Genomic DNA, 26,054 nt, shown 5'->3' with positions numbered 1-26,054 from the left:
ATTTTGGATAAATTTGATTTTGTTGATTGATTATATATTTAAATAAATTTAAATTTGAATAGTTAATTTTAGTTTTCTTTGAATATTGTTTATTATTAAAATATATTAACGTTGATTGTTTAATATGTTTAAATTAACTTTTTTTATATATATACTATGTTTTTAGATATAAAGAAATGATAATAAATTTTGATTTTAAAAAAGAATTAATTTAAATAGTTTCTTAAATTAAAACACTTTCTTTTAGATTTATATAATAAATACATTTTATTTATATTTTTAAAATAAAAGTGATTGTTATAAAATAAACATAAAATTTACCTGTCAATTCTCAGCTTACCTCTCTATTCTCAGTTTACCAGTCAATTCCTAGTTTAGCTGCACCGATCTACCCAATGGAATATAAATCGGTTTTCTTACCTGGATCTTTTAATTTTTCAAATCAAACACTTGATTGGTTTTAATGGTTTATGAAGTTTTATATAGATATTATTTAGGGGACAAAATGACTTATTGGCATACACTTCCCTCAATTTAATTATAATTTTTGACGTTAACTTACAAAATGTAAAATTTTGATTTATCTAATAATACATAAACTAAATTACTTACAGGTTGTACAAGTGTTAAAATGCAATGAATTAGTTGCAATGGTTAATTTAATATTATGATATAAATATATTAAATATAATTGCTAGGTTAAATGGGGACCTATAAAAAGAGATATGGATTCATCTACAAAACATAAACAAATTTCAAGCAATGCAATGATTTGTTTATCAGTAGATATTGATAACAATATAATATTATGGGATGCCTTATTTGGGATAAAAATAATTGAAATTAACAATCAAACTCTCACAAAAATTAAAAATTATAAAATTTTGGGTAATTATTAAACATTCTATAATATTAATTATATGTACTGAGTAATATCTGGTAATTAAGGTTTATAATTAGCAGTTGATTATTGTTATATGTCATCTAGATGACAGAGATTAATGTTGTTAAAAAGCTTAATTTGAGCTAATTTTAAAACGGCTTATTCAATATTTTACCCAAGAAAAATATTACACAAGTCTGAAGATTTTGCTTTTAGATGACGCAAAGGTTGGGACACTTATTAGCAAAATCTCAAGGCCTAGGCTATTTTTTTCTTAAATATTGAGTTAATCATTTTTAAAAATTCTCAAATCAGGTGATTAATCTAACACCCTACACAAAAAAACACTAAAATGCTACACCTATGAAAAAAACAAGTGTTAATTTCCATTTTTTTTTTATTTAAGTAATTATATAATATACATTCTCATAATTTTCAAAAATTTGATCTCACTTTAAAATTTTTGGAGAATTAAATTACTTATTTATATTTTTTTAAATTGCATCTTCACTAGAAATTATTGACAAAAATAGCCAGCTCTTAGACAATCTTAAATAACTTGATTAGTTTTATTTATAAAACTTTTTTTCATTTATGACTTGAAACAGGGATACAGATAGGAGCCATTATCCTTAACCTATTGCAACTTTTGGGAACAGATTATCTTTTAATATATAGGATTTTGTTTTTGCATGAAAACTCTTATTATGAGAGCACATAATATGTAAACATTTTTTATAGTTTGTTATCATTCTATTTGAATATCATATAAAAAATGTCAATACCCCTATTTTTTTCATTCTTTTGAACAAATTCTCATTCAAAACAAACATTTATAAAATAAATAATGTTTTACACTAAACTTTTAATTTTTTCATTAAAAGTCAGCAGAATATATTTAAAAACATAAAATAATTGTAATAATTTTTTTTTTTAAGGAATATCTATAAATTTTTATTTTAAAAAAAGTTGTGATTTTTTTTTATACAAAAGAATAATCAAATAGAAAAGGACTCAAATATTTGTATTTTTTATGTAAGATGTGATTTCTTATAAAATTTGGAAAGTATTATAGAATCATATTTTTTAATAAAGGAGGTTAAGAATGACATTAACTAATTTTATTTTCTATATGATATGAAAACACTAAAAGAAATACATTAATTTATATAAAAAATATTATTTAATAGATATCACTTTAAGATTATGAAGGATATTTTCTCATGTAAAGGAATATATAAATCTTTGTTAAGCCATGGCACTTGTTAATTATTAAAATAACAATGTATAAATTTTTTTCATATGATTAAATATTAGTTGTTAAGCTATAAATTAAATTTTAAGATTATCTTAATTATTTATAATATACTTTTATGCAATACTATTGTCAAAATTTTATCCAAATTAATTAATTTTGAATTTTTTAATGAACAAATTATTAGTTTTTTGTAAGATTTTCTTTTATAAGTGTTTGTTTTGAATGAGAATTTGTTCGAAAGTATAGTAAAAATATGTTTTATATTATTTTGAATTTAATGATAAAATAAAAAAAAAATGTTGTTTATATATTTTGTGCTATCATAATAAGACTTTCTGCATGAAACAATGGGAAACCTTGTAATAATTCACTGGTTGACATATTTGTATCAATGACATCTGATAAATTATAGAATTCACCTGCAATACATTTGCTATAATATCAGACACATTGCCAGGAATGATAAAATCAAGGTGACCTCCCCCCATAAACTAATATGTGATAATTTATATATTTTTGAAAAAATATAAAAGGTTTACATGAATTGCAAATTATACTTTTTGCAAAAAGATTATATTCCATTTTAAATTATAGCAAAAACTTAAATTTATTATAATAAATTTAAAAATTTTCTTTGCATATTTTTTTCCTCACAAAAATTTAAGCATATTTTCTTGCTTTTTAAACCTAAAACCTGATGGGCATAAAGTAAAATTTAGTATAAAAAATATTTAAATTAAATGCATACACAAATTTTATAAACAGAATAACCATAATTTTCTGATCTTCCATTAATGATCACAAATAAAACTATTGAACAAAACGAAGAATCGTAATATAGACAAGAAATTTAGGTTATCAAGACAAAAACCATGAAAAATATGGTTAAAAGTGGTTATTGAGTTTTTAAAAGGTATCAGTGTCCTTTGTCAAGGAAATGAAAAAGATAAAAGATTCTTTTAAAATAAAGTATCCTAAATACAGATATATAAATATGACAAAAAAAATACAAAGTTTAAGATATAATAGGAACTTGTATATTAGATACAAGTATTCACAGTACTGCCCAACTCTGTGTGATGTTAATATATAATATAAATTTGTATTTGATAATAATTAAACAGAAAAACAGATTATTACATACGTAATTATTTTGAGCCTACTAATCCCCAAAGGATGGTGTGAAGCCTGATTTTGAGCCTACTAATCACCAAAAAATAGTGTGAAGCCTGATCGCACAACCTCATGGGCACCCAAAAATCATCCATTTTTGATTAATATTATGTCTTCTCATTTACCTCAATATTAACAAGCTCATTATATTTTTTTAACCTGATATTTATTCAAATAATTATCATTAATCAATTTCAATTAAAATTTTAATTAAAAAAAATTAATGCTTAATAATGAAACCAAGTTCAAATTGTTCCTTTTTGGGGACACGATGATTAAATTTATAATTAACTGTATTTTAAAACCATTATAAATATTTTTATAATTATGTAATTGCTAAATCAGTATTTTCGGAGCATTCCAGAACTCGGGAAAGTTCTAGAAATATCGTTTTCATTATATAATTTTTCACAAGTTTTGTTACTGGCCTTCCGTTTTAAGTTGTTAATTATTTATGTCGTTTAATTTATTTTCGCATTAGATCAATACAGATAAACTTTGATCGTGAATCGTTTATCCTGAAGGAATTTTAGAGCGATGGTGCATGAAACTAATTCCCCAAATTTAGTTCCACGGAACCGAAACCGCGAACACTTTGGTGTACATTGTAGCAAAATTAGCGATTATTTTTACTAAAAATGTATTTGCACGAAGTCAACGCGAGAGAAATGCTAAGAAACAATGAATATATCGCGAATACATTTATTAGAATAATAACATATATCCAATATATATCCCACTCATGGTCGTAAGTACGCAGGGGCTTTTTAAGTTTTTACCCCAATAAATATATCTTTCCCCTTTAACATAAATTTTGAAAATGCAGAAAATGCGATTTATGCAATTAAAATAAATTTTAGGAAGCTGAAATGTTTAGAATTTTTTCCTACTTATTCAGGACTAAAATACTGAAAGCTTAGAACTTTTACTGATTTTCTCAGATTTTTTTAACTATTCATAGATGATTTTGCTAAGTAAAAATTTTAATTTTTCAGAATTTTTTGAGTATTTTTTAATTTAAAATATTTTAAAATGATTTTTCTTAATTATGTAAACATAACGTGTTATAAAGTTTTTTTTATATTTAATAAATTTCTATTTTGGAAAAACATAAACTAAAATGTAAATTATATATAACGCCGAGATCTATATACCGGCGGCAACAGATGAATATTTAAAAAACTGGCTCGCCGATTAGATAACATACATGGTATACAGTGTAAATTTGTTTGTATATTATTGCCAACAGTATTGTGCGTAAACATCTTTTTGCACACGAAACAAATTATGAATATAAATTTTCATAAAAATTTATAAATGTTTATAAAATATCTTTAACAAAGTTAATGAATTGAATCATCAATTTAAGCGAGCTGGCCAAAAACTTCCATACCATACTTGGTTTATTACTATGTATGGTCTTAATTTATAGCCCATTTCATTAATTTTCGAATGTCTGAACAGATGTAAAGTAAATAGAACAAATGAATATTTATTTTATAAATATTTTTATACAAGATTTGTGTTGTATTTTAAGATATTTATAAATAAGCGCCAAGAAAGGGGGAATTAAGGATATTGTGTAAATAAATAATTGTATTCCAGTTTATAATAGTTTTAATTATAACTACCCAGATTATCTATTATACAACCTTCATTTTCATCTTTAATATCCTCCATACTTTGATTTTCATCACTTGATGGTTCAAAGTAAATTAATGTTATATGATAAAATTCATTCTTTAATAGTGGCTAATATGTTATATAATTATAAGATATATATATATATATACTTATAAATAATTAGGCAAAATTGTTAGAAATTTTAAAATATAATTGATTTGATACTTGTTTGAGTTCCCGGTTGTTGCAAGAATGGAAACTTGAAATAACGTTGGGGCTTGAGTCGATAATATTCTGAGAACGATTTTGATAGTGAGACGATTATTTATTATTTTATGTCGTTTTATTTAAGGAAACTGTATATCCAGTTTTATTTAAGAAAAATATATATGTAATTTTATTTAAGAAAAAATGTGTATATAATTTTATTTAAGAAAAAATGTACATCTTCTTTTGTGTGAAAAATATAATATATCGAATTTAATTTTCTATTTAAACAATTAACTTAAAACTCAAAAATAGAATATATATAATATCCAATTATTAAGTCACAATACAATATTAAATAACGCCTTTAACATTAAAATATAAATTTACAATCATGTAACACCAGTATTCCAATATCGGATGAATGATTGAATTACTTAACACAAATGAATATGAAAACAAAAAATACTATAGATGTAATTGATTTCTAAATCGCGGTTCAAACTCCGATATAGACGCAGACTAAGGCATTTATTTAGTAACGCAAAACTGATTGATGAATAAATAATAAGTACTAATCAGGCAATAAATATTGGCTCAACTCATATATCGCTAAGAAACAAATAATTAATATATTCTTAAAGCCTGGGTTCTTAGTGCGCAATACTATACTTATAAGATAATACTTCGAGGGAAAACATGACAAATAGCAAAATTTATATAATAAATTTTCTAAGTTAATTCCAAGCCCGAGAATTACTATATAAATTTGTTAAGGTAAAAATATTAAAAACTCTATCAATGAATTAATCTTTCAACTTATTTTTAAAATATTATTTAATTTATATGGCCTTAAAAATAAAAATTTTAAAATACAAAAGCATCATTAGAAATTATCGCAGTATTGCTTTCGCACTATTGTTTTTTTTGCGATAAAAGTTTCGTTTTTATGTATTCGCTCAAAAAATTCTACGGTATAGGTTTGATTATTAAAAATTTGCTATATAGTTTTAGCGGAATAGTATTCGGGATAAAGGTTTCGCTATAATAAACATTTGATAAAAGTTTCGCTGCATTGAATCATTTATTTTTACTTGCAAATTTTATTCCAACCTCTTTCTGAAAAAAAAATTAATGGGCTCTTATTTTTAAAAATATTTAATTATTCATAAAAATACGAGGTGCCAAGAATAGGGTTGTTTTCCCAATGGAAAAAAGGCAGCTTTGACAATGAAGGTTACTATAATGAAGCATGGTACTATTGTGGGATCCTCCTGGATTAACAGTGATAGATTTTCGCATCTATAAGATTATAATGTTCTTTTCAGCCTTTATGCTATGAAACCTTAAAAATATGTTCAATTTTATGGGTAACCCAATTTTATCATCCAAAAAAGGAAAAAGTCTGATCGTTAAATAATAATTTATGAACCATTTTCTAAATAAAATATTTGGTCTATAAAGTTATTACTTATCAATTTGTTTATTATAATGACTAACGTATGAACTATCTACTAAAGATTGGGATTCATAATCATGAGAGTTTCCGTATATCCCTATACGACATATATACATAATAATATTATACATTAAATATTTTCAACGAAATGATTTATAATACCTTTATTATATCAATACAATAGATATACAATGGATATTAAGGTCTTTCAAAGTCAATTCCGAAAATTTGATGGCGTTGTATTCTCAAAATAATACTAAGTCAAAATCTCATTTGGTAATTTATCATGCTTTTAATGGAACCGAGTTATGGAAAATCGATTTTGCTGAGAATGTTCAACATTTTGCATTTGATCCTTTTGATAACTCAAGATTCATCAGTATATTCATGTTTTTTTCAATTCGATTGCTATATAATATAAAAAAATATTCAGGGATATGACTCTTGTTAGAAAGAGGGGGGTTAGAGTTTAGTGAAAATCCCTGAACTAGGTTAGGGTTTGGAATATATAAAAATAAGGATTTATAAAATTCATTTAAAATAACAAATACCAAGTTTTGTCGGGATTCGGAAATAATAATTTGAATTTATTTACTCAAGGCAATTTTTGACCAGAAATGTATTACAGTATGCGTAGATTACCTACTCTATGAATTTCATATAATGACGCCATATGCTTGTGTATTTTTTAAAATGCATACAAAAAAATTATATAAATTACGATTAGTTTACAAGTTGATATCAAAATTGTCTAAATGGGTTCTCAAAACTAGAGCTCAGTATCATCTTGTGATTTGCGGTCTAGTCTGACCCAGACAAAATCTATTTTTTTGTCCGCCGAATCCAACCCGAAATTTTTTGAGTTAATCATAGAAATAAAGTAAATTTTAGAGAAAAAAATTGATAAGTGAATTTTAAAGAAATGATTATATTTAGAGGTGCTGATACCACGTTTAGGAGGCCGATTTGATATTGCCTACAAAACACAGAAGATTCTTCTAATAATTTTTAAAATTTACAAAAAACCTTCCCCACTTCCTCCTTAAGAAAAAAATTGAGGTTATTTTTCTTTAGGTGAATTATCTTCCTCTTAACATTTCCGATAATTTTTCAATCTACCTTTTTTTTATATATCATATACAGGGTTGCCAGGTAAAAATTTTCAAATTACGGGAGAACTTTGGTATTTTGCGGGAGAAATATGAAAATTGCGGTAGAAATATAAAAATTGCTAAAAAAAATTTCTTGCGGGCCAAAGGCCCGAAGTGCCGGGATTTAAAATTGACTTAGTTATCTGCCTATTATTTTTTATAATTACTTTATTAAATACAAAGTCGGTAACTATTTTTAAAAAATAAAATAGGTAACTATAGTACGAGACAAAATTTTTTTAATTGCTATCTTTATTTTTAAAATAACATCTTGATTTATTAAAATATATTAATTTTATAAAAAAAAAATAAACGATTTTAATTTTACAATGTAAAATATATATTTATTTTATGCGACTATAATAAGGGATTATAAAATATAAAAAATATGGATAGTTATAATGTTAATTATATTTTATTTGAGATTTAAATAATGAAACTAAACGCTTATCGTCGTCAGATATTTATAAAATTCCTGGCATGACATATTTTAATTTTGTTTAACCATTAGCTCGGCCTTATATTTTGTTAGAGGAATCCGATTTCGCTCCTTTCTCCAGGCAGTCCCCATCAGGCTAAAAATGCTCTCCAATGAGGCATTAGAATGAGGTAAGGAGAAAACATATTCGTATATTTTTTCCAAGCAAGAGGTTTTATCGTTATTACGAAAAAATTCCACCCATTCTCCTCTGCTTTTACACCATCTACCTTTAAGTATGACGAATCATAAAAAATAGAGAGAATTACAATCTCCTCAAACAAGACATCAATGTCTATCGGTTTTTTTAATATATTTATTAAATTACAAAAACCATCAATAGATGGTTTCTGTTCCAAGGTCATAATATTTATACATTTGTAAATTGAGTTATTAAAATATTCTAAAATTGACTTAATAAAAATATTTGTTTCATTTAAAAATACATTAATTAGAGTATTATTTGAACATTTTAATATAATTTAGCAATAGCGTCATAAAATATATTATCAATTTTTAACTGCAAAGATTAACACAGCTTCAGCATAATTTTGCCAATCTTTATTAATAAAGATTCTTCTGATTGCAACTGAATATTAACAGCATGTAGTAGATTTCCTACATGTAAAACCATTCCTAAATCTTCTGCCATTTCATCATCGAAAAAATTTTTCAATATTTTAGGACAGCTTTTGTAATCTTTATTTAAGAAGTATTTTTTTAATGGATCGTAAAATTTTGAAATTCTAACTATGACAGGTATTAATGATAACCACCTGATAGGGATAAGGCGCAACAACTCACACCATTCTAGACCACTCCACCAACTTTTTTAACTCATTAACTCTTAGTTGATGAACTAAATTCGTTAAAACATTTCATCACAATTATTTCGACATCCACAGCCAATTGGTATTTAAATCATTATTGTACTGCATCAATTCGGTAAATACACTTTGGCTTTTGCCAAAATTAATAGAGACCTTATCAGCACAGAAAGCTGACATGCAACTCATTGATAACCCTTAATCAGCTATATTAACCATTATGTGGTTAGCTATATCGCTGGATTTTTCACTGTTCGTGGAAAAGAATTTTAACAGTTTTATTGAAATGCCCTATTGAACTTGAAATAGGAATTAATTAGAGATTGTTTCCTCATAACTAAAATATTCACCGCTGATTTAAATAACTGGTTATATTATAATCATGTGATTGAATTATAATAAATAAAATAATTATCAGAATAATATTATTTTCTTATATATTTAATTAAACCTGAACGTGATAATTAAGCGCCAAGCCCTATAATGTTATACACAAACACACTGAAAATGATAAAATAAGAATGAAATGATAATGTGATGATGAATAATGATGTTGATTTATTATTGGATAAAAATAAAACAGGATAGAAAGAAATTTACATACTAAACATGTTTTTCGATTTAATATTTAAAATTTATTTTAGAAATATAAAAATAATCAATTAATTATATCTCTCAGAATTATTATTTATATATTAAAAACGTTAAAATACTAAAAAAAATTGTGCAGGAGAAATTAAAAAATTTCGGTAGAATTTTGCGGGAATATTGCAATTGTTTTGCGGGAGTGAGATGTCTGCGTGTAAATTAAAAAATTGCGGGAGTCTCCCGCCGACGGGGGAGACATGGCAACCCTGATCATATATATAAATCATTTAAAATATACTATTATTTTGGGCTTAAAAATAAAAATATTTATAAATCATTTATTTGTTAAATCATTACAATCTTTTTTGCATCTAGTCTATATTCATTTAATTTTAATTCATTTTTAATGCGAATAAAATCTTTTTCATATGTGTTAATAAGATTTGATTTTAAAAGATTAGAATTTGGCAGGTAATTCTCCTTAAACCCAATTTAAAAAATTTATAGAGAAAGATAATCGTTCAAAGCATTCCTTTGGCAAGTTTATAAAATTCATCTTCATTTTTACTGCGAATAAAATCTTTTTCATATGTGCTAATAAGATTTGATTTTAAAAGATTAGAATTTGGCAGGTAATTCTCCTTAAACCCTTAAAAAATTTATAGAGAAAGATAATCGTTCTAAGCATACCTTCGGCCAGTTCATAAAATTCATCTTGCTGACTAATTATGTTGTCACACTTTTTGCATATTTTCAATCGGTTTTCAACAGTAATATACGTCATACGTCATAATAAGCGCAATCGCCTTTTATCGCTATATCAAACAGCAGAGCTACTCTTGGACTATCTCATCCCATCTAATTGAGTTTAGAAATTTGGGGGTAGCCTATGAGATGAGTCCATCCACAAATTTTTGGGGGCTGCAGTTACCTGTGCGCGCAAGAGGCAAAACCACTTGCCTAAACGCTTACGGAAAACAAGAAGAGAGAGAAAACCCGTACCCGATTAAGTAAAATGTATTAGGGAGGGGTATTGGTTGATTTTAGGTTTATGATCTGTATAGAATTTGTTTATTTATTATAAATATTGATTTATTGTGTTAAAAAAAACTGCTATTTACTTAAAAATACTAGCTTAGAGGGATGATAGCATAAGTTAAGTATGTTTTGATGTATGTTTACCATGGCGGGGGGGGGAAGGTGGTGTTTATGCTTATGGAGAAGCGGAGAGGTTTGGAGGGTTTAGATAGTTGGATTTGATTTTTGTAGCTTTTTTATAGAACCTTCATTGTTTAGGCGTATGAATTGGTCCATCGTCAGATTTAGACTTATGACTCTTTTATCGTTTTGTACAGCCAATATGACTTGTATTTACCATAGGTTTTCCCTTCATAAGACTGGAGCCAGATTATGGCCTCATGAACTATATTTTGTCTGAAATTTCTTATAGTATGACCAAAGAGTTGAATGCGTTTTTTTTCGAGAGTAGTCTCGATCAGGAAATTTTTTGAAATACGCCATAAGCTGGCATTTGAATTAATCTTGGGTTTTTCTCTCTCTTCTTGTTTCCCATAGGCGTTTAAGCAAGTGGTTTTGCCTCTTGCGCGCACAGGTAACTGCAGCCTGCCCAAAAATTTGTTGATAGACTCATTACATAGGTTACCCCCAAATTTCTTAACCCAATAAGTTGGGATGAGATAGTCCAAGAATAGCTCTGCTGTTTCATATAGCGATAAAGGGCGATTGCGCTTATTATGACGTATGTAAATTGTTATTATAAATATTTATTTTGTTTTCAAACATACTTATAAAAATAAATGATGCATTTTATTATTATTTTACCATTTAGTTCGTTTTTATTTATCCTTCAATTATATAAGAATGTTCATAACTGAATAAATATATTTTCTGAAATATTAAAAAATTAAATATCAATGCTATGAAATTTTTTAATTAATACGCCATTCTATCAAATCGGAAAATCATTTGAAATAATTTTTTAAAATTTTTATCATAATAATTCCCCACAAAAAATCAAAATCTTTTGTCATAATCCCCAGACGGCGTCTAAAATAATATTTAAAAAAATGAATTAAAATTATTTGGTCTGGTTCAAAATATTTTTTTAAAATTCATGTCAGAGTTCACCTGGCCCGTTATTTATACATGCAGGGCTCTAATCGATACATTCTGGAATAAATTTCAGGTTGCATTCGATTTTTCAAATTAAAATCGCCTGCAGTAAATGTTTTAAAATTGAGAAATCGAATTCCCATTTTTTTTCCAAAAATGACACATAATATATATTAGAGGTCTGCAAAGCTTCACGCACTTCTGCATTTTTTTTGGCCCAGCCTGCCCCATTATATTTCTTTAAAAAAAATTTCCTAGCCTCACCAATACGTTTTAATTTTATTTAAAAAATTCCAGGCCCAGCCCTTAAAATTTACTAAAAAGGCAGCGTAAATCGGCGCACTGATTTAAATTCCGATATAGCATTATCATTTACTCTTAAATATGTTTTTTTCATTTCTAATTGTAATGCCAAGTTTAATGTTGGCATTTTTTCGTAAAGATAGAAATTCAATTGTTTCTTTAAATTGATATAGTTCCTCAACGAGATCCGATTCATAGTTTGAAGATTTGCGGTAATGTTTTTCAACTTCTTTTCAAAACATTATTGGCTAATCATTAGAATAAAAATATATAAAATATGAATTATTTTCAAAAAATTTATGCGCCGGTCATGTGACGCCGGCATGATTTTCATAAGAGGTGGCTTTTACAGCGTGATCAAAAATAGACGGCACGCAAGTCTATCTATACTTAATTTTTTTCCCAATGTCAATTAAGGTTCTAATATCTCCTCTATATCTATCTATTTCTTAAACAATTGTTTTATAAATCAGCTGTGTTTGTATCAGTTTTGTGCATTTATAATTTGTATCATATAAATTATTTAATTTTTTGAGAATGTACTATATTATTTATATATTTAGTATTCTAGTTAGACAGCTCTTAAAAAATAAAGAAATTTGCATATTTTAATTAATTTTTAAATAGTATTAATAAAAATATTAGTTTATTCGAAAAAAACATCAAAATTTTAATACCCGGGCTGGCCTATTAAAATTTTACGAGGAAGCAGAGATTTGTGAGGCACTACCTGATATTTTATACAAATTGTCTTTCCCGGCCCAAGAATTTTTTATGCACCAATTGCCCACCCGGAAATTATTATTTTTTAAAAATCCGCCCTCTCCATTTTAATTTTTAAAATTGCTACCCGGCCTGGCAGGATGGGCCGAGCTTTACAAATCTCTAATATACATAAAAGTTGTACTTCTATATATATTCCTTCACAAAGCCTAGTACTAATTGAGTTTTTTTTTCTAACTTGCTCTTATATTGCTTTAGGTACTTCTCCCTTTTTAGCCCACACTAGCTTATCGGGCCTGAAAGTTTTTTTTATCATCATTATTGCCAATCTGAAATCAGGCTAAATGTCTCCTTGGCGTCTCTTGCCTTGCACTTGTATTCTCTTTATCTAGCTTGTGCTTTTGGCTTCTGGAATTTCGTCAACAGAATCTCCTAGCCTAACTAACCTTAAAGCTTGCCGTGTTGGATTTATTTAATCATGCGTCTTTTCCATCGTCAACCCTTATCTGTGTCAATGCTAAATGCTTCTTCACATTCGTCACCCCCCATCTCAAGTCTAAATAGAAATCATTTCTCATGCTGATATCACTCATTTTTTTTCTTTTTGTTATTTAGCTGGTCGCCAATAAAGAGTAGCTTTTATGATTTTACGATTAATGAGTTTAGGTTTTATGGTTTTAAGATTCATTAATTAATCCTTTTTTTTATTATCACAGACAGAATCTACTATAATAGACATTAAATTAATCCTTTCCTAACTGCATTTTTTCAATGTGGTGTAAAAAGATTTCATTAATTTTTATTAACTTCAAACAACATGCTTTATTTATGCAGTTGATTGCTAAATATTTTATTAGAAAATATTATAAAAGAGAACATATAACGCCCATAAAATTCGCTTTTAAATTACTACTACAGAAGAATTATTCAGTGACCCGCAGACCTGGCCTGTTGTTATTTTAAAATGTCCGGCCTGGTTTAATGGAAAATCATATAATTGTTCGTTTGACATTCATTACTACTCATATTTTCAATTTCCTTTTTAAATAATATATAAAATTTAGCCAAATGGAAATAACAAAATTTTAAAAATCGGGGCCAGACGCTAAAATTTAAAAATCTGGGTTGGGTTTAAAATTTATAAAAAAGCAAGTCGATCCAAAAATATATTACCAAACTTAAAATTTTGCCATCTAAGGTAAAGATGGGGAATCGGCTAAGCCTAGATGACTTAGCCAAAGTTTAGTCGACTATTACCCAAATAAAAATAGATTAACTAGCCACAGCTAATAAATAACTACGACAAATAGCTATACATAACAATCGTTTAAATTTGACCTATTTTTTTATTTGCTTAGCTGATAATTAGTCGATAAAACAGCTCATTTGTAAATTTCTTAATCAAAATATTTCTTTTGTTTATTTTAAAGAGAAGAAACATCCTTAACATTAAATTTATAATATGACATTCATACATAATATAATAATCCTATCTTATATTTTCTGTATTAAGAGTTTTTAATTATTTTATATTCTGCTTATAAAATTATTTAATTTTTTTAAGACCTATCCGACCGCGTCATTTTTTTTGAATGACAATTTCCGATTTTAATATACCTTTTTCTTTGGAAAATAATAGATATTTAAAAAAATATTTTTTTGAGAGGCTTAAATCAGGATTTCAAATCGAACCGAGAAACTTAAATTCGAACCGTTATAATTTTTCGAAACGTGAAATAAGGAAAATAATATGTTAAAAATATCACCCTTTTCTAATAGTGCGCACAAATTGAACGTTTGCGTTTGCAATACGTTTTTTAACGTAGCGTATTTTTGTTTAAATTGAAAGCAGTACGTTTTTTCCTTGTTTAAAATTGAAACGTGATTTAAATATATTATAATTTTATTTAACAAAATGGAGTTTTTTAGTTTGGAAGATAAACAATTATTAACCTTATAGTGCGCACTATATTTATTTATGCTATCTTAATATATAATATTTATAATAATCTATATATTTTAATAAAAATGCTAAATAAATTTTGAATTAGTTTGCTTATTTTTATATATTTTACATTTTTCAGGACATTAGAAATAGAATAAGATATCTTTATTATATAAAAATAAATAGATTTACAAATAATGAAAATCAAATTTCAAATTTATGATATAGATTAAATATATCTAATAATTGGAAAATAAATTTTGAATATATGCTTATTTATATATCTTATAAAATAATTTTAAATTTTCTAATTTTTAATAAAATAATTTTAATTACATTTTTTTTCTAGTGATAGGTTACTTTATTTGAATAAGAGCTAATATAATATGTTATCAGAATGTAATAGCATATAATAAAATCCTTTATTTTCAATTTTCAAATAATAAATAATATAAAGTATTAAAAAAAACGAAAATATAATATTTTATGTTTTAATATATTTAAAAATGTTTGAAAAATATATAATAATACTATAAAAAAAGAACGGAGATGGTGTGACGCAGGGAAACAAAAATGAAAAAGGGACGTAAGTGTTGTCTAAGATAGCTCTTTGACTAGAAGGCTACCATTGAAACTGATATAATTAGCTTTGAGAATCGCTATGGATAATCGTTGACGAAGAAAAAAACCCTCTCGAGTTCTTCTGAGAGTTTGCTGATTTGTGATCCTAAGTTTTTGAAAAATGCTAAGGCGAGTTTGCCTAAGGTGCCAAGAGTGGTTCATATGATTGGGATGAAGCAATGATCGTTCATTATTTCTGTGTATTTAGAAGTTTTAAGTTGTTCCTTCTGGTCAAGGATGTTGATGGCGTGGTTGGATGGGGCCAAGGGGTCAATACAGGAATAGTCCCATACCAGAAGTTGGCCTCTCCTCCATGGGATTTGAGAGATCCCGTCAGGACGTTTACCGTCAGATCTAAAAGACCCTGTGGTTCTAGAGTGGAAGGAATTTGGGCGGATTTCAGTGCATGTTGGATGATTGTATTACATTGCTTGTGTCTGATGAATCGTCCATTGCAGGAGCGACAATGTAAACTATGTCTACCCTTCGAGTCAACTGGCGAGTTGCACCCTGAGCAGATGTGAGGGTGAGTGATGGAACAATTTAGACGAATGCCGATGGCGTGGGTAAATTTATTGTTGGATAGTTGAAGCTGAAGATTGGTAGATGGGATGGCCTCAAGAAACTCATGTCCCGTACCATTGAGCAGGGAAGAGAATAGGGTGCGGTCGGTAGATATGCTAGATAAGAGAGTTTCAACGCAGCGAGCAACCACTGGTGCATCCCAGTCTTTCTGTCCATGGGTTGTGGGGGGATGAGAATCAGCATTGATCCTTGTTTTCCAAATATCCATAGCCACGATTAAGGAAAGATCTTCTTTAGAATTATGGGCGGTGGTTATTGGCTTTGTCAAGAGACTACTCGATATGAAAGTAGTTATTGCTAAGTCATGTGGGGATCTGATGCCGAGACCACCAAATTTGGTTGGAAGAGTTCTTTGGGCCCAAGCGGTTTCGTTGAATCTGATATTTACTATTTTTTCGGTTAAGTCCTTTATTCCTTTTTCGTAAGTTTGGAGAGGAATAGGATATTTAAAAATTAGTGTTGACCGAAGTGCGTAAAGAATCCTTGGTATAAAAAAGAAATTTTTTAGCAAAAAAAAGGACTTTATTTTTTTTTAAAATAAAATTAATAATGGTGAAAAATATAGAAATAGAGTTTACGGGAAAGGATACGGGATTAAAAATAAGGAAGTTAGGAATGAGAAGGGAAGAGAGAAGTCATAGACATGGAAGGTTATTCAATGGAAGAGTAAAACTATATAGTTAGAGCGAATAATAGCGGTAGCAAGTCTTTGTCGTAAGAAGAGGGATTCCTTAGGCTGATCGGTTTTTTCAATAATCCGTTTGCCTAATTCTTTAAAAAAATGTTAAGTTTTGTTACCGAAGGTGGTAAAAATGGAGCAATGGGTATGAATAAGAAAGAAGGGTCTAAAGAACTGTACTTGATGATTTTTCAGGATTGTAGTTAGTGCATTTGGGTCAATGCAGGTGAAATCCCAAACTAGGAGCTGACCCCTTGACCAAATTGAGGACATTCCATCAGTACGTTTTCCATCGTTTCTAAAAATTCCGGTTGGTTCAAGTCTAAATGGAATGCCTGCTAATTTGAGGGCATGTAATATATGTCGTTGAATTTGGTGTGCCGTGGAAAACGGCCTCGACAAAAGCAACAATGGAGGCGATGTCTACCCTTGCTATCGACGCTGGTTTGGCAATGTTTACATTGGTACGGTAGAGCAATTTTGCAATTGAGCCATAGTCCAATAGCAAATCTTATCTGGTCAGCGGAAAGCAGTGTTGTTAAACGCTAATTTTAAAAGTAGCGCGCTATCGCTACCGCTATTTTATAAAAAAATAGCGCAATATCGCTACCGCTATCGTTTTCAAATGAGTAGCGCGCTATTAGCTACTTTTTACGCTATTTTGATTTTTTTTTAAAATATTTTTTCGTAACTTTATTTCCACAAATAAAATATTGGTATAAAAACATGACTATAATTTGTTACATATATATATAATTTATTTATTATTGCACTTTAATAATAATAACATTTCGTTGTTATGAATATTACAAGTATTGTTATTATCTTCACCAAATATTCTATATTTTATAAAAAAATTATAATAAATTTAAAACCTGAAAGCCTTAAGGAAATTAGACCCATTATCTGTAATCATCTTACAAACCTTGTTCTGAATTTTGTAAGACATATGGATTTCTGAAATAATATTTGCTAGAATGTCATAAGTCCCAATTATTCTTTTTAGAGCTAATGCTTTAGATTTTCGTTTTAGATTTTTGGTTCAATCTAATATGCGGTCACTCCTAAATAAGCTCTAAAAATATGAATATCATATTATAAATCAGAAAAGAAACATTTTTACCTTCTATTATGCGTCCAGCAATCTGCTGTTGTAGAGACATCTGATAGATTTAATATTAAAGATTCTTTCATTTCTTTAAAGCTATCCAAAATTCTTGCCATCAATGTCTGCTGGCAAAATATCTTGGTACGTGAAGAAAAAGTGTTTATCATCTTTATAAAAGAACCATTATTCACCAAGGATAATGGTTGAACAGTATCTATTATAAAGTTCATTATGACTTTGTCAGCCAATTTTTGAGATACCCCTGGTGTTGATGAATCCAAATTGCTTAATTTTGTTTGAATTAAATTTAATTTGGAAGTGGATTTCTTCCATTACCCCAAAACTTTTAAGATATTTTTCGATCTCTTTATAATTTGAAGTGTGAATAGTCTAAAATTATAACAGTAATACTTAGAATAAAAATTACATAGTAGATAAGTACATAAAAATGATTGAAATAACTAGTTTAAAATGTTTTAAATAATTTAGATAAAATTTATGAATATATAAAAAAAATGATTGGTTATTGATTTAAATTTATTTTAAAAATTAAGGTTTATAGCATACACATTGATATTTTTGTTTAATATATTACCTTTAAATGTTTTTTCAAATTAAAGCTGCTTGTATGATTTGAGGATAAAATTTTGCGACACATCTTGCATCGAAACCGATATCCAGTAGTAATTTTTTCTTCTAGATTCAAGTATTTTTTGAATTTTGGGAAGATAATCTATATTTTTCTCATTTTCCAAAGAAATTTCGCTATCTTCAACAATCTCACACATTTTAATAACTAGATTTATAATGCTAACTAGATTTATAATGTATATTTAATATAAATTTCAAAATTAAATAAAATAAAAGGATTATAATTTTAGATTTATTTTAATAATTTTTAAATATATTTATTATGTAAAATTAAAACTTTCTAAATTAGTAGCGAGCTACCGCTATCTTCTAAAAAAAGTAGATCGCTAATAAAAACCGCTACTAAAAAAAGTAGTGCGCTATTTTAACAACACTGGCGGTAAGCAACAAATCAAGGTTGTTAGAGGGTATGGTTTCCAGAAACTCGTAGTGAGATCGTCGTCGTGAAGGCTCGATTTTAGGTAAGCGACGGAGCTTTCGTTGAGTGGAATATCCAGTCTCTCTATGAACATGAGGAAGGTCCTGGAGTATTTGGGACAACGGAATTGTCCCAAATGATCTGGGCTTCTTCTAATAAGGGGTCAGGGAAGTGAGAAAGATGGCTAATGCGTGAGTCAGATGAAAGACGGGAGACGATGACAAAACTAATGGAAAGAGTTAGAGGTGAGCGTAAGCCGATACCCCCGAGCTTGCATGTAAGTGATGCTTGTAACCATTAATTATGGTTAAAACGTAGATTAAGGATCTCTTCAGAAAGAGTTTGACGGAGGTTTCGAATGATTTTAATGAGTTGGGGAATTTGAAAATGAGGTGGTTCGATGGGCATAAAGAATTTTAGGAATGTAGTAAAAGTTTTTGAGGAGAGAAAAGCTTGATGAGGAGGGAGAAACTTAGAGATATTTTTTAAATGAAATAAGCTGGATAATGCGTTAGTAAAGAAGTGATTGATGGATTCCAGACCACCGACTGGAGAGCCTAGATGAGTGAAGAATGAGAGTTCGGTTGTGTGGAAGTTGTGGGTAAATGGGATAGAGCAATGAAATGGACAGATCTCGGGTTTTTATTCATTGAGTGAGAGTCCTATAGCATGGGATTGTGTTTTGATGATGGCTAGTGCCTTAGCAACCTAGTTAGGGGGGGCGCAGAGTATTCCGTCATCAAAGTACCAAGTGTGCAGTGGAAGATTGCAGTTGGCAGAAATGTTTTTGACCATTTCGTTGATTCCAATGCAGAAAAGTATCGAATTCAGAGGATCGCCTTGTTGGATCCCTTCTGAAGAAAGTAAATAGTTGTCGAATTGGAGATGAGATGACATGGAATAGCAGGAGTGGAAGAATTGAGAAAAGGTGGGAAATGAGTGGTATATCTGTGGGAGAAAGTGAGAGCGGCGAATGGAGTTGAAAGCATTAGAGAAATCAAATTTAACGAGGATTTCGTTACTTAGGTTGGTTTGCAGATGGATTCTAGTAGCGTGTGTGGTTATTTCGCAACTACCTTGGATGCCGATACCTAGTTGGTGGGGTGCTAAAATTAAGGCTGCGTTATCCTTAATTTGGGAAGATATTAGTTTAGCGACAAAACGGCGGAATACGGTCCCCATTGCTATTGGTCGGAGTCTTTATTGGGCTTTTGAGTGCAATTAGTTTAGCACCAAATAAGAGTGGTCTGATAGATTCGGGGACAAGTCCATGTGCTATTTTATTACAGTGTTATATTTTGTAAGATTGGGACCTGTCTGAAGGGAGGATATAAGATCCTAGAGGAAAATGTAGGAAAAATATTGGGTGGAGGGGGAGGTATAAAATAACCTCCGGAAGGTTGCTTTAATTTGAGTTTGTTGAAACTTTCTTCGTTACTAGTTGCAAATTAGTCGTCAGATGCAAGTAAGCGGAGAGCGGATTTTATATAGGTTGTTTATTTTTTTCACAATTATCTTGACCTTTAATTGGAGGCTGGAAATTTTTTTGGGTTCATGAGAAGATATTGTGGTTGTGAGGGTGAGGGGATGCATAGTTGCCTCTTTGATTTAAGATTTCTGAATCTCTAGATTGGGAGGTTGGAGAGTCGTGAAGGAAAATGTGAAGAGTTTGAGCCAATGATCGAGAGATGAAAAGTTATTTAATAATGATTGAAGACAGGTGGAGAGGGCTTTGGCTATTTGTATTCTGGAACCTTTAGGAATTCTAGAGATATGGGAGGTTTGTCGGATTTTAGGAAGTTAATGATGTCGCCATGAGTGTTAGGGGAATAAATGTGTCTAATGTGGTTGGTATGTAGGCGTTATGGGATAAGGTGGAAGAATGGCTGTGAATGGAGAAAATGGAAAGGGGATTTAGGAAGGGAGGAGAAGGACGCTTTCCAGACTCAGGACAAACGATGCCATTGGTTTTGTGCTTAGTGAAAAGGCCGGGTTTGGTGATTTTTATGTTTTTATAGCATGCGGGACAGTGTGCCATTATATGGATAAGGTGAGGCTGTGAATTGAGTGAAAAGACTCGTGAAAGAGGGAAGAAATGTCATATTAACTTTATAATAGATGGGAATGTGACAGAGAGTAAAGAGAAATCATCTACAGAAAATAATGATGTTGTAAAGATTAGATTTTTTAATATAAAAAGGAAAATCGGTATATGTTGGGGTTAGTGTGTGTGATAGAGATTGATTATTTGCTTTAATAAATATAATGGTTAGGGAAAATAAAAAATCAAAAGACTGAGAAATATATATATTTGAAAGGGGAAAAAAAATATTGTTTATGTTAAGGATGTATAAGAAACATTGAGTGATTTAATTGTGTTTATATTTTAAGATTGAATGGAAATGTGATAGAGCAAGAAAAAAAAATAAAAAATGGAGATTAGACTTAAAGAATGTTGGAGTTAGTTGATGTGTGTTTGGACCTGTGCGCCGGTGTCTCAATTGACGGCGGCGGTTTTTTTAAAATTTTTTATCGGCGTTCGGCGGCGCCTTGATTTCGCCGCCGCCTACTAAATTGTCGGCGGCGGCGCGATATTTATTAAAGAAATTTTTTTAAATAAATTTAATTTATAAATCAATGTATTACATTTTTTTATAATTTGGCGCTCTTTTCTAACACATTGTTAACATAGTTTATTTCTTATATTTCCTGTCTCACTTCAATTTAAATTCATGTATTTTCTCATTCTCAGAAATAGACTAAGGATTGCATTTTCACTCAGATCAGAGTCACATAAACCACACATATTAGTAATATTCTATTGATTTTTATTATAACAAATATATATTTGGAATGCAAACAAAATATTAAGTAAGAAATATAATAAATCAGAATTCAGATTTAGCTAAATTATAATTATCATGAATAAATAGAATTTTATCAAGATTGGTGGGACATAAAGAAGTCCTTTTTGCATTGAGTATTAATCCAGCAATGGAAAAAATTCTTTTGCTGGGTGTACTGGTTGCAGGTATACAAAGAACCTTCCTAGCTAAATTAGCAAGCCTAGGAAGTTCCAGTTGCTTTTTCTTCCAAAAGGTTAATGCATCCTCTTCTGGGAAATTATTTTGGCTTAGCAAAATATGGCATTCTTGTTCTAAATTACTTATATTGTTATAATCACTGCCTGGAATGGAATGTTTGCGAGCTATTTTGGCGATATAAGAACTGGAAGTCTCCCCATTATCTTCAACTTGGATTTCACTTTGTGCATTTTTATCATTTTCTAAAAGTTTTAAATATCTTGTTAAAAATTGCAATGGTGTAGTAGAATCTGAATTTAAATATTCTGACACAATTTTCAGATTTTGAAATATGGGATCAAGGAGAGTCGCTAATATCTAATGTTTAAAATATAATTTTATTAATAAAAATATAAAATAACTTGAAGTTCAGTAATGGGAAACCTATGGTCAAGCTTTTTTTGCATATTTTCTTTTAAACAAATAATATCTGAGGAATCAGATATATTGATCTGTATGTGGGTTTCTATTTCACTGCGAAATAATAACCCTAGATTTATAGTCGATCCCTTTTGGGAGGAAAGAAATTCCATCGACTCTCGGAATGGAATTAATACGGCATAAAGCTCGTCAATCATATCCCATTCATTATTAAAAAGTTTTAAACATTGTTTTCCTATTTTATTAAAAACATTATTAATAGGATTTTTGTTCACGCTACGAACACTTTCTAGCATAATTAATATGCTGTGCCAGCGGGTAGGGCAATTTAATTTTAACGTTTTTGTATTATATAGATTGCTTGGTGTAATGACATTTCTATTATCCGCTTCGTTATCAAAATGGTCATCAAGGTATGGATCAGAATCATCAATATCCAAGATATGACCTGTCTCATAAATTGACTGGAGACATTTACGATGCTCATCTTCAATTTCACATTCCAAATCAGCTACTCGATATCTGAGGACTGAAATAATTTCTCTAATTTTTTTAAGGAGATTATCAATTCTGGCAACTTTTTTTATGCCATCAACTGTAACCAAATCATGTAGTCCATGGCCTAAGCATAAATGATGCTCATAATCCCCCAATCTGACGCTTCTTTTGACATTTGCCCCTGCATCAGTTACCATTTGTATTATTTTGGCTTTTAAATGAAACTCCTCTTCGATACCATCAATCTCCGATAATATGTTTTCCCCAGTATGCTTTTGAGTCACATTTCGGGTTGCCAGGGTAAAATATTTTAAATCAAAATTTTCATCTAAATGATGAAGACTAAATGTAATATAATTTCGCCGCTTGAAATGGTCGTTCCATAAATCAAAAGTAATGGAACAGAATTTTGGACCAGCATCAATCAGGTTTAGAACATGTGCCTTTATAGAACAATAAACATCATCAAGTGCTCCCCGACTAATAGTTGTCCTATTAGGCAATTCGGATGAGGAATCAATTATCTTATATTTCTATTTTTTTAGGCAATTTATTTTTTAATAATCTTTTATTTAAATTTTAAACCTTTAGAAAATCTGTCATCCCATTATTGCTTATAGAATCAAATGGCAATAAATCTAAGCAGCACATCAAAACATAATTTCGCCCTATTAGAAAAAAGATATTTAAAAAAGAGAAACAAATAAAAAATTTGATTTAGTTTTGAACTTTCAAAATAAAGTTTTACATAATTTAATAAAATATATTTTTACTTTATTCCAAATATCATTGGTTTATTCATTAAAAAGATCTCAAACAGAGCTGACATAAACAAACTAAAAATTTAGTTGTTTTAAAGTTTTACATAATTATTTTAATAAATTTAAATTATACATTAAGTTTATGCATTAAAAGGATCTCAAAATAGAGCTGACAATTAACAAACTAAAAAATTAGTTGTTTTAAAGTTTTACATAATTATTTTAATAAATTATATATTAAGTTTGTACATTAAAAGGATCTCAAAGTAGAGCTGACAATAAACAAACTAAAAATTTAGTTGTTTTAAAGTTTTACATAATTATTTTAATAAATTTAAATTATGCATTAAAAGGATCTCAAAATAGAGCTGACAATAAACAAACTAAAAATTTAGTTGTTTTAAAGTTTTACATAATTATTTTAATAAATTATATATTAAGTTTATACATTAAAAATATCTCAAAATAGAGCTGACAATAAACAAACTATTAGTTGTTTTAAAGTTTTACATAATTATTTTATTAATTTAAATTATACATAAGTTTATGCATTGGATCTCAAAATTGAGATGACAATAAACAAACTAAAAATTTAGTTGTTTTAAAGTTTTACATAATTATTTTAATAAATTATATATTAAGTTTGTACATTAAAAAGTTCTCAAAATAAGAGCTGACAAAACAAACTAAAAAATTTAGTTGTTTTGAACAAATACTTAATAAAATTAATTTAACAAACCAGTTAAAAATTTAAAATGAATATTAATAAACATTAATACTAACCTAAGAGCCATTTTTTATCTTTTATATTCTTGCTACATGTTGGCGTTGGCTTTAGAAACATTTTTAGAGTTTCAATGGATTTATTATTATTAGTTTTTTCTGATATTTTATGCACATTAAGTAAGTGAGGAGAAAGGTTACTCGTACTTATATTTTTGCTATAACATTTGATATCATAACTAAAATATAAATTATATATATATATAAGTCTAAAATTAAAATAAATTACTGTGAAAATGGATTATTTTTATCCGAATCTTCCTCATCTTTTTTCCCCAATTTTAAACAAGGTTCACAATAAATATAATCAGGCATTATCATGCTTTTCTTATTCTCATTCTTCAAAATAAGATTTCTAAAGTACTTCCACACATAACTTGATTTTTGATTAGTAGAGAGAGTTGTTATTTCATAATTGTATATAGGGTGGTTTAAAACGCGCAAATCCATAAAAATAATTAATATAGCCGAAATGAATATGGTGTATGAATGAATGTAAATGATATACACTATTCTATTATATAAAGCAATAGAATACAATTCATGATTTATTATATTAATGTTAATATTCAAATTTAAATAATAATAATTTAATATATAAATATAATTAAACAACATTCTAAATATTATACACGCCGCGCCGCCGCCATAAGAAAAATCGGCCGCTAGCCGGCTCACGCCGCTGATCTCAATCGGCGGCGATTCCGGCGTGAATAAAATTGCCGGCGTGAGTTTGCGGCGCATAGGTCTATGTGTGTTTAAGGTTAAGTTATAATTTTAATGAAATATAATGGTAAAAAAAAGAAAAAAAGTTGTAGTATTATATGAAGGTAAATTTTTTTTTGATATAGTTAAAAGTAAAAAGAATACTATTTTATTAATGAAGATATTTAGAGGAATGTAAGAGAATTTGAGTCTTGAAGAATATATTTAAAAAAAAAATTAATTTATTTTTCAAATCATTGTGAGGATTAAATGTGTTTAAAAAATATTTGCATGTAAAAAGAAAATTTGTGATAATTAAAAAGAAAAAAAAATATAATATAAGTGTTATATTAGTTGAAAGGTTAAATTATATTAAAAATCTATATGTGAATTTAATAAATATATAATATAAGTGTTATATTAGTTGAAAGGTTAAATGTTATTAAAAAATCTATGTAAATTTATTGGATATGAATGTGTTATTGAATAAGTTTTAATAATAAGTATTAAAGAAAATAAAAAAGATATATAATATATTTATGTGTATTAGGTAACTTCAGCTTTATATGTAAAAAGAGAGTCTGGGTGGTAGGCTTTTTTGAATTGGTTGCTATATTGAAATTATAAATGGGTTTGATAGTGTTATAAAATGGTATCTTGAAGGAAATCTTGCTGAGATGCAAATGGGTGAAAGTGTATATTTTCGAGAATCTTGAGCTATATTATATAAATTTTGAGCTGTTTTAATTTTAATTCCGAAATCATCCAAAATTTCTCTAAATTTTCAATATTAATGTTTGAAGCTAGCATATCCCATTTTTTTAAAATTATAACCTCTTGAAGGTTAGGCATGTTTGATTTAATAAAGAAACTGAATCTTATTTATAATTTTGTATATATTTATTATTAAGGTTCAAATAAAAGTTTTCATTTTTAACATTTGTATTACATTGCTGGATTCAATTTTATAAGGCTGGGTGACAAATACAAAGATTAATTTGTAATTGCTTTAAAATTAGATACATTATCT

The 26,054-nt window shown here is 28.1% G+C and overlaps 1 protein-coding gene across 12 annotated transcripts in view; it reads left to right on the top strand.

Moving 5' to 3' along the window:
- The first annotated feature begins 275 nt into the window (after positions 1-275).
- LOC135925090 (WD repeat-containing protein 11-like) overlaps positions 276-26,054 on the top strand; it is a 129,564-nt gene continuing 103,785 nt past the window's right edge. For 11 of the 12 annotated variants that reach the window (XR_010571522.1, XR_010571521.1, XR_010571524.1 and 8 more), the window contains exons 1-5: positions 276-457; positions 498-567; positions 615-653; positions 699-888; positions 6,788-6,982. Coding sequence is in view for 8 of the 12 variants with exons in the window: in XM_065460258.1 (XP_065316330.1) it covers positions 396-457; positions 498-567; positions 615-653; positions 699-888; positions 6,788-6,982 (556 nt within the window). In the remaining 4 variants the exon portion in view is untranslated. Of the gene's footprint in view, positions 458-497; positions 568-614; positions 654-698; positions 889-6,330; positions 6,430-6,787; positions 6,983-26,054 lie in introns of those variants that run through there. The other variant, XM_065460262.1, reaches the window with a different exon arrangement.

Source organism: Gordionus sp. m RMFG-2023, chromosome 2 (genome assembly GCF_954871325.1).
Source record: "Gordionus sp. m RMFG-2023 chromosome 2, tfGorSpeb1-WG-v2, whole genome shotgun sequence".
In the NCBI taxonomy this organism is placed as follows: domain Eukaryota; kingdom Metazoa; phylum Nematomorpha; class Gordioida; order Chordodea; family Parachordodidae; genus Gordionus; species Gordionus sp. m RMFG-2023.
The sequence above is the reverse complement of the archived record's forward strand: the minus strand, read 5'-3'. Positions and strand labels throughout refer to the sequence as shown.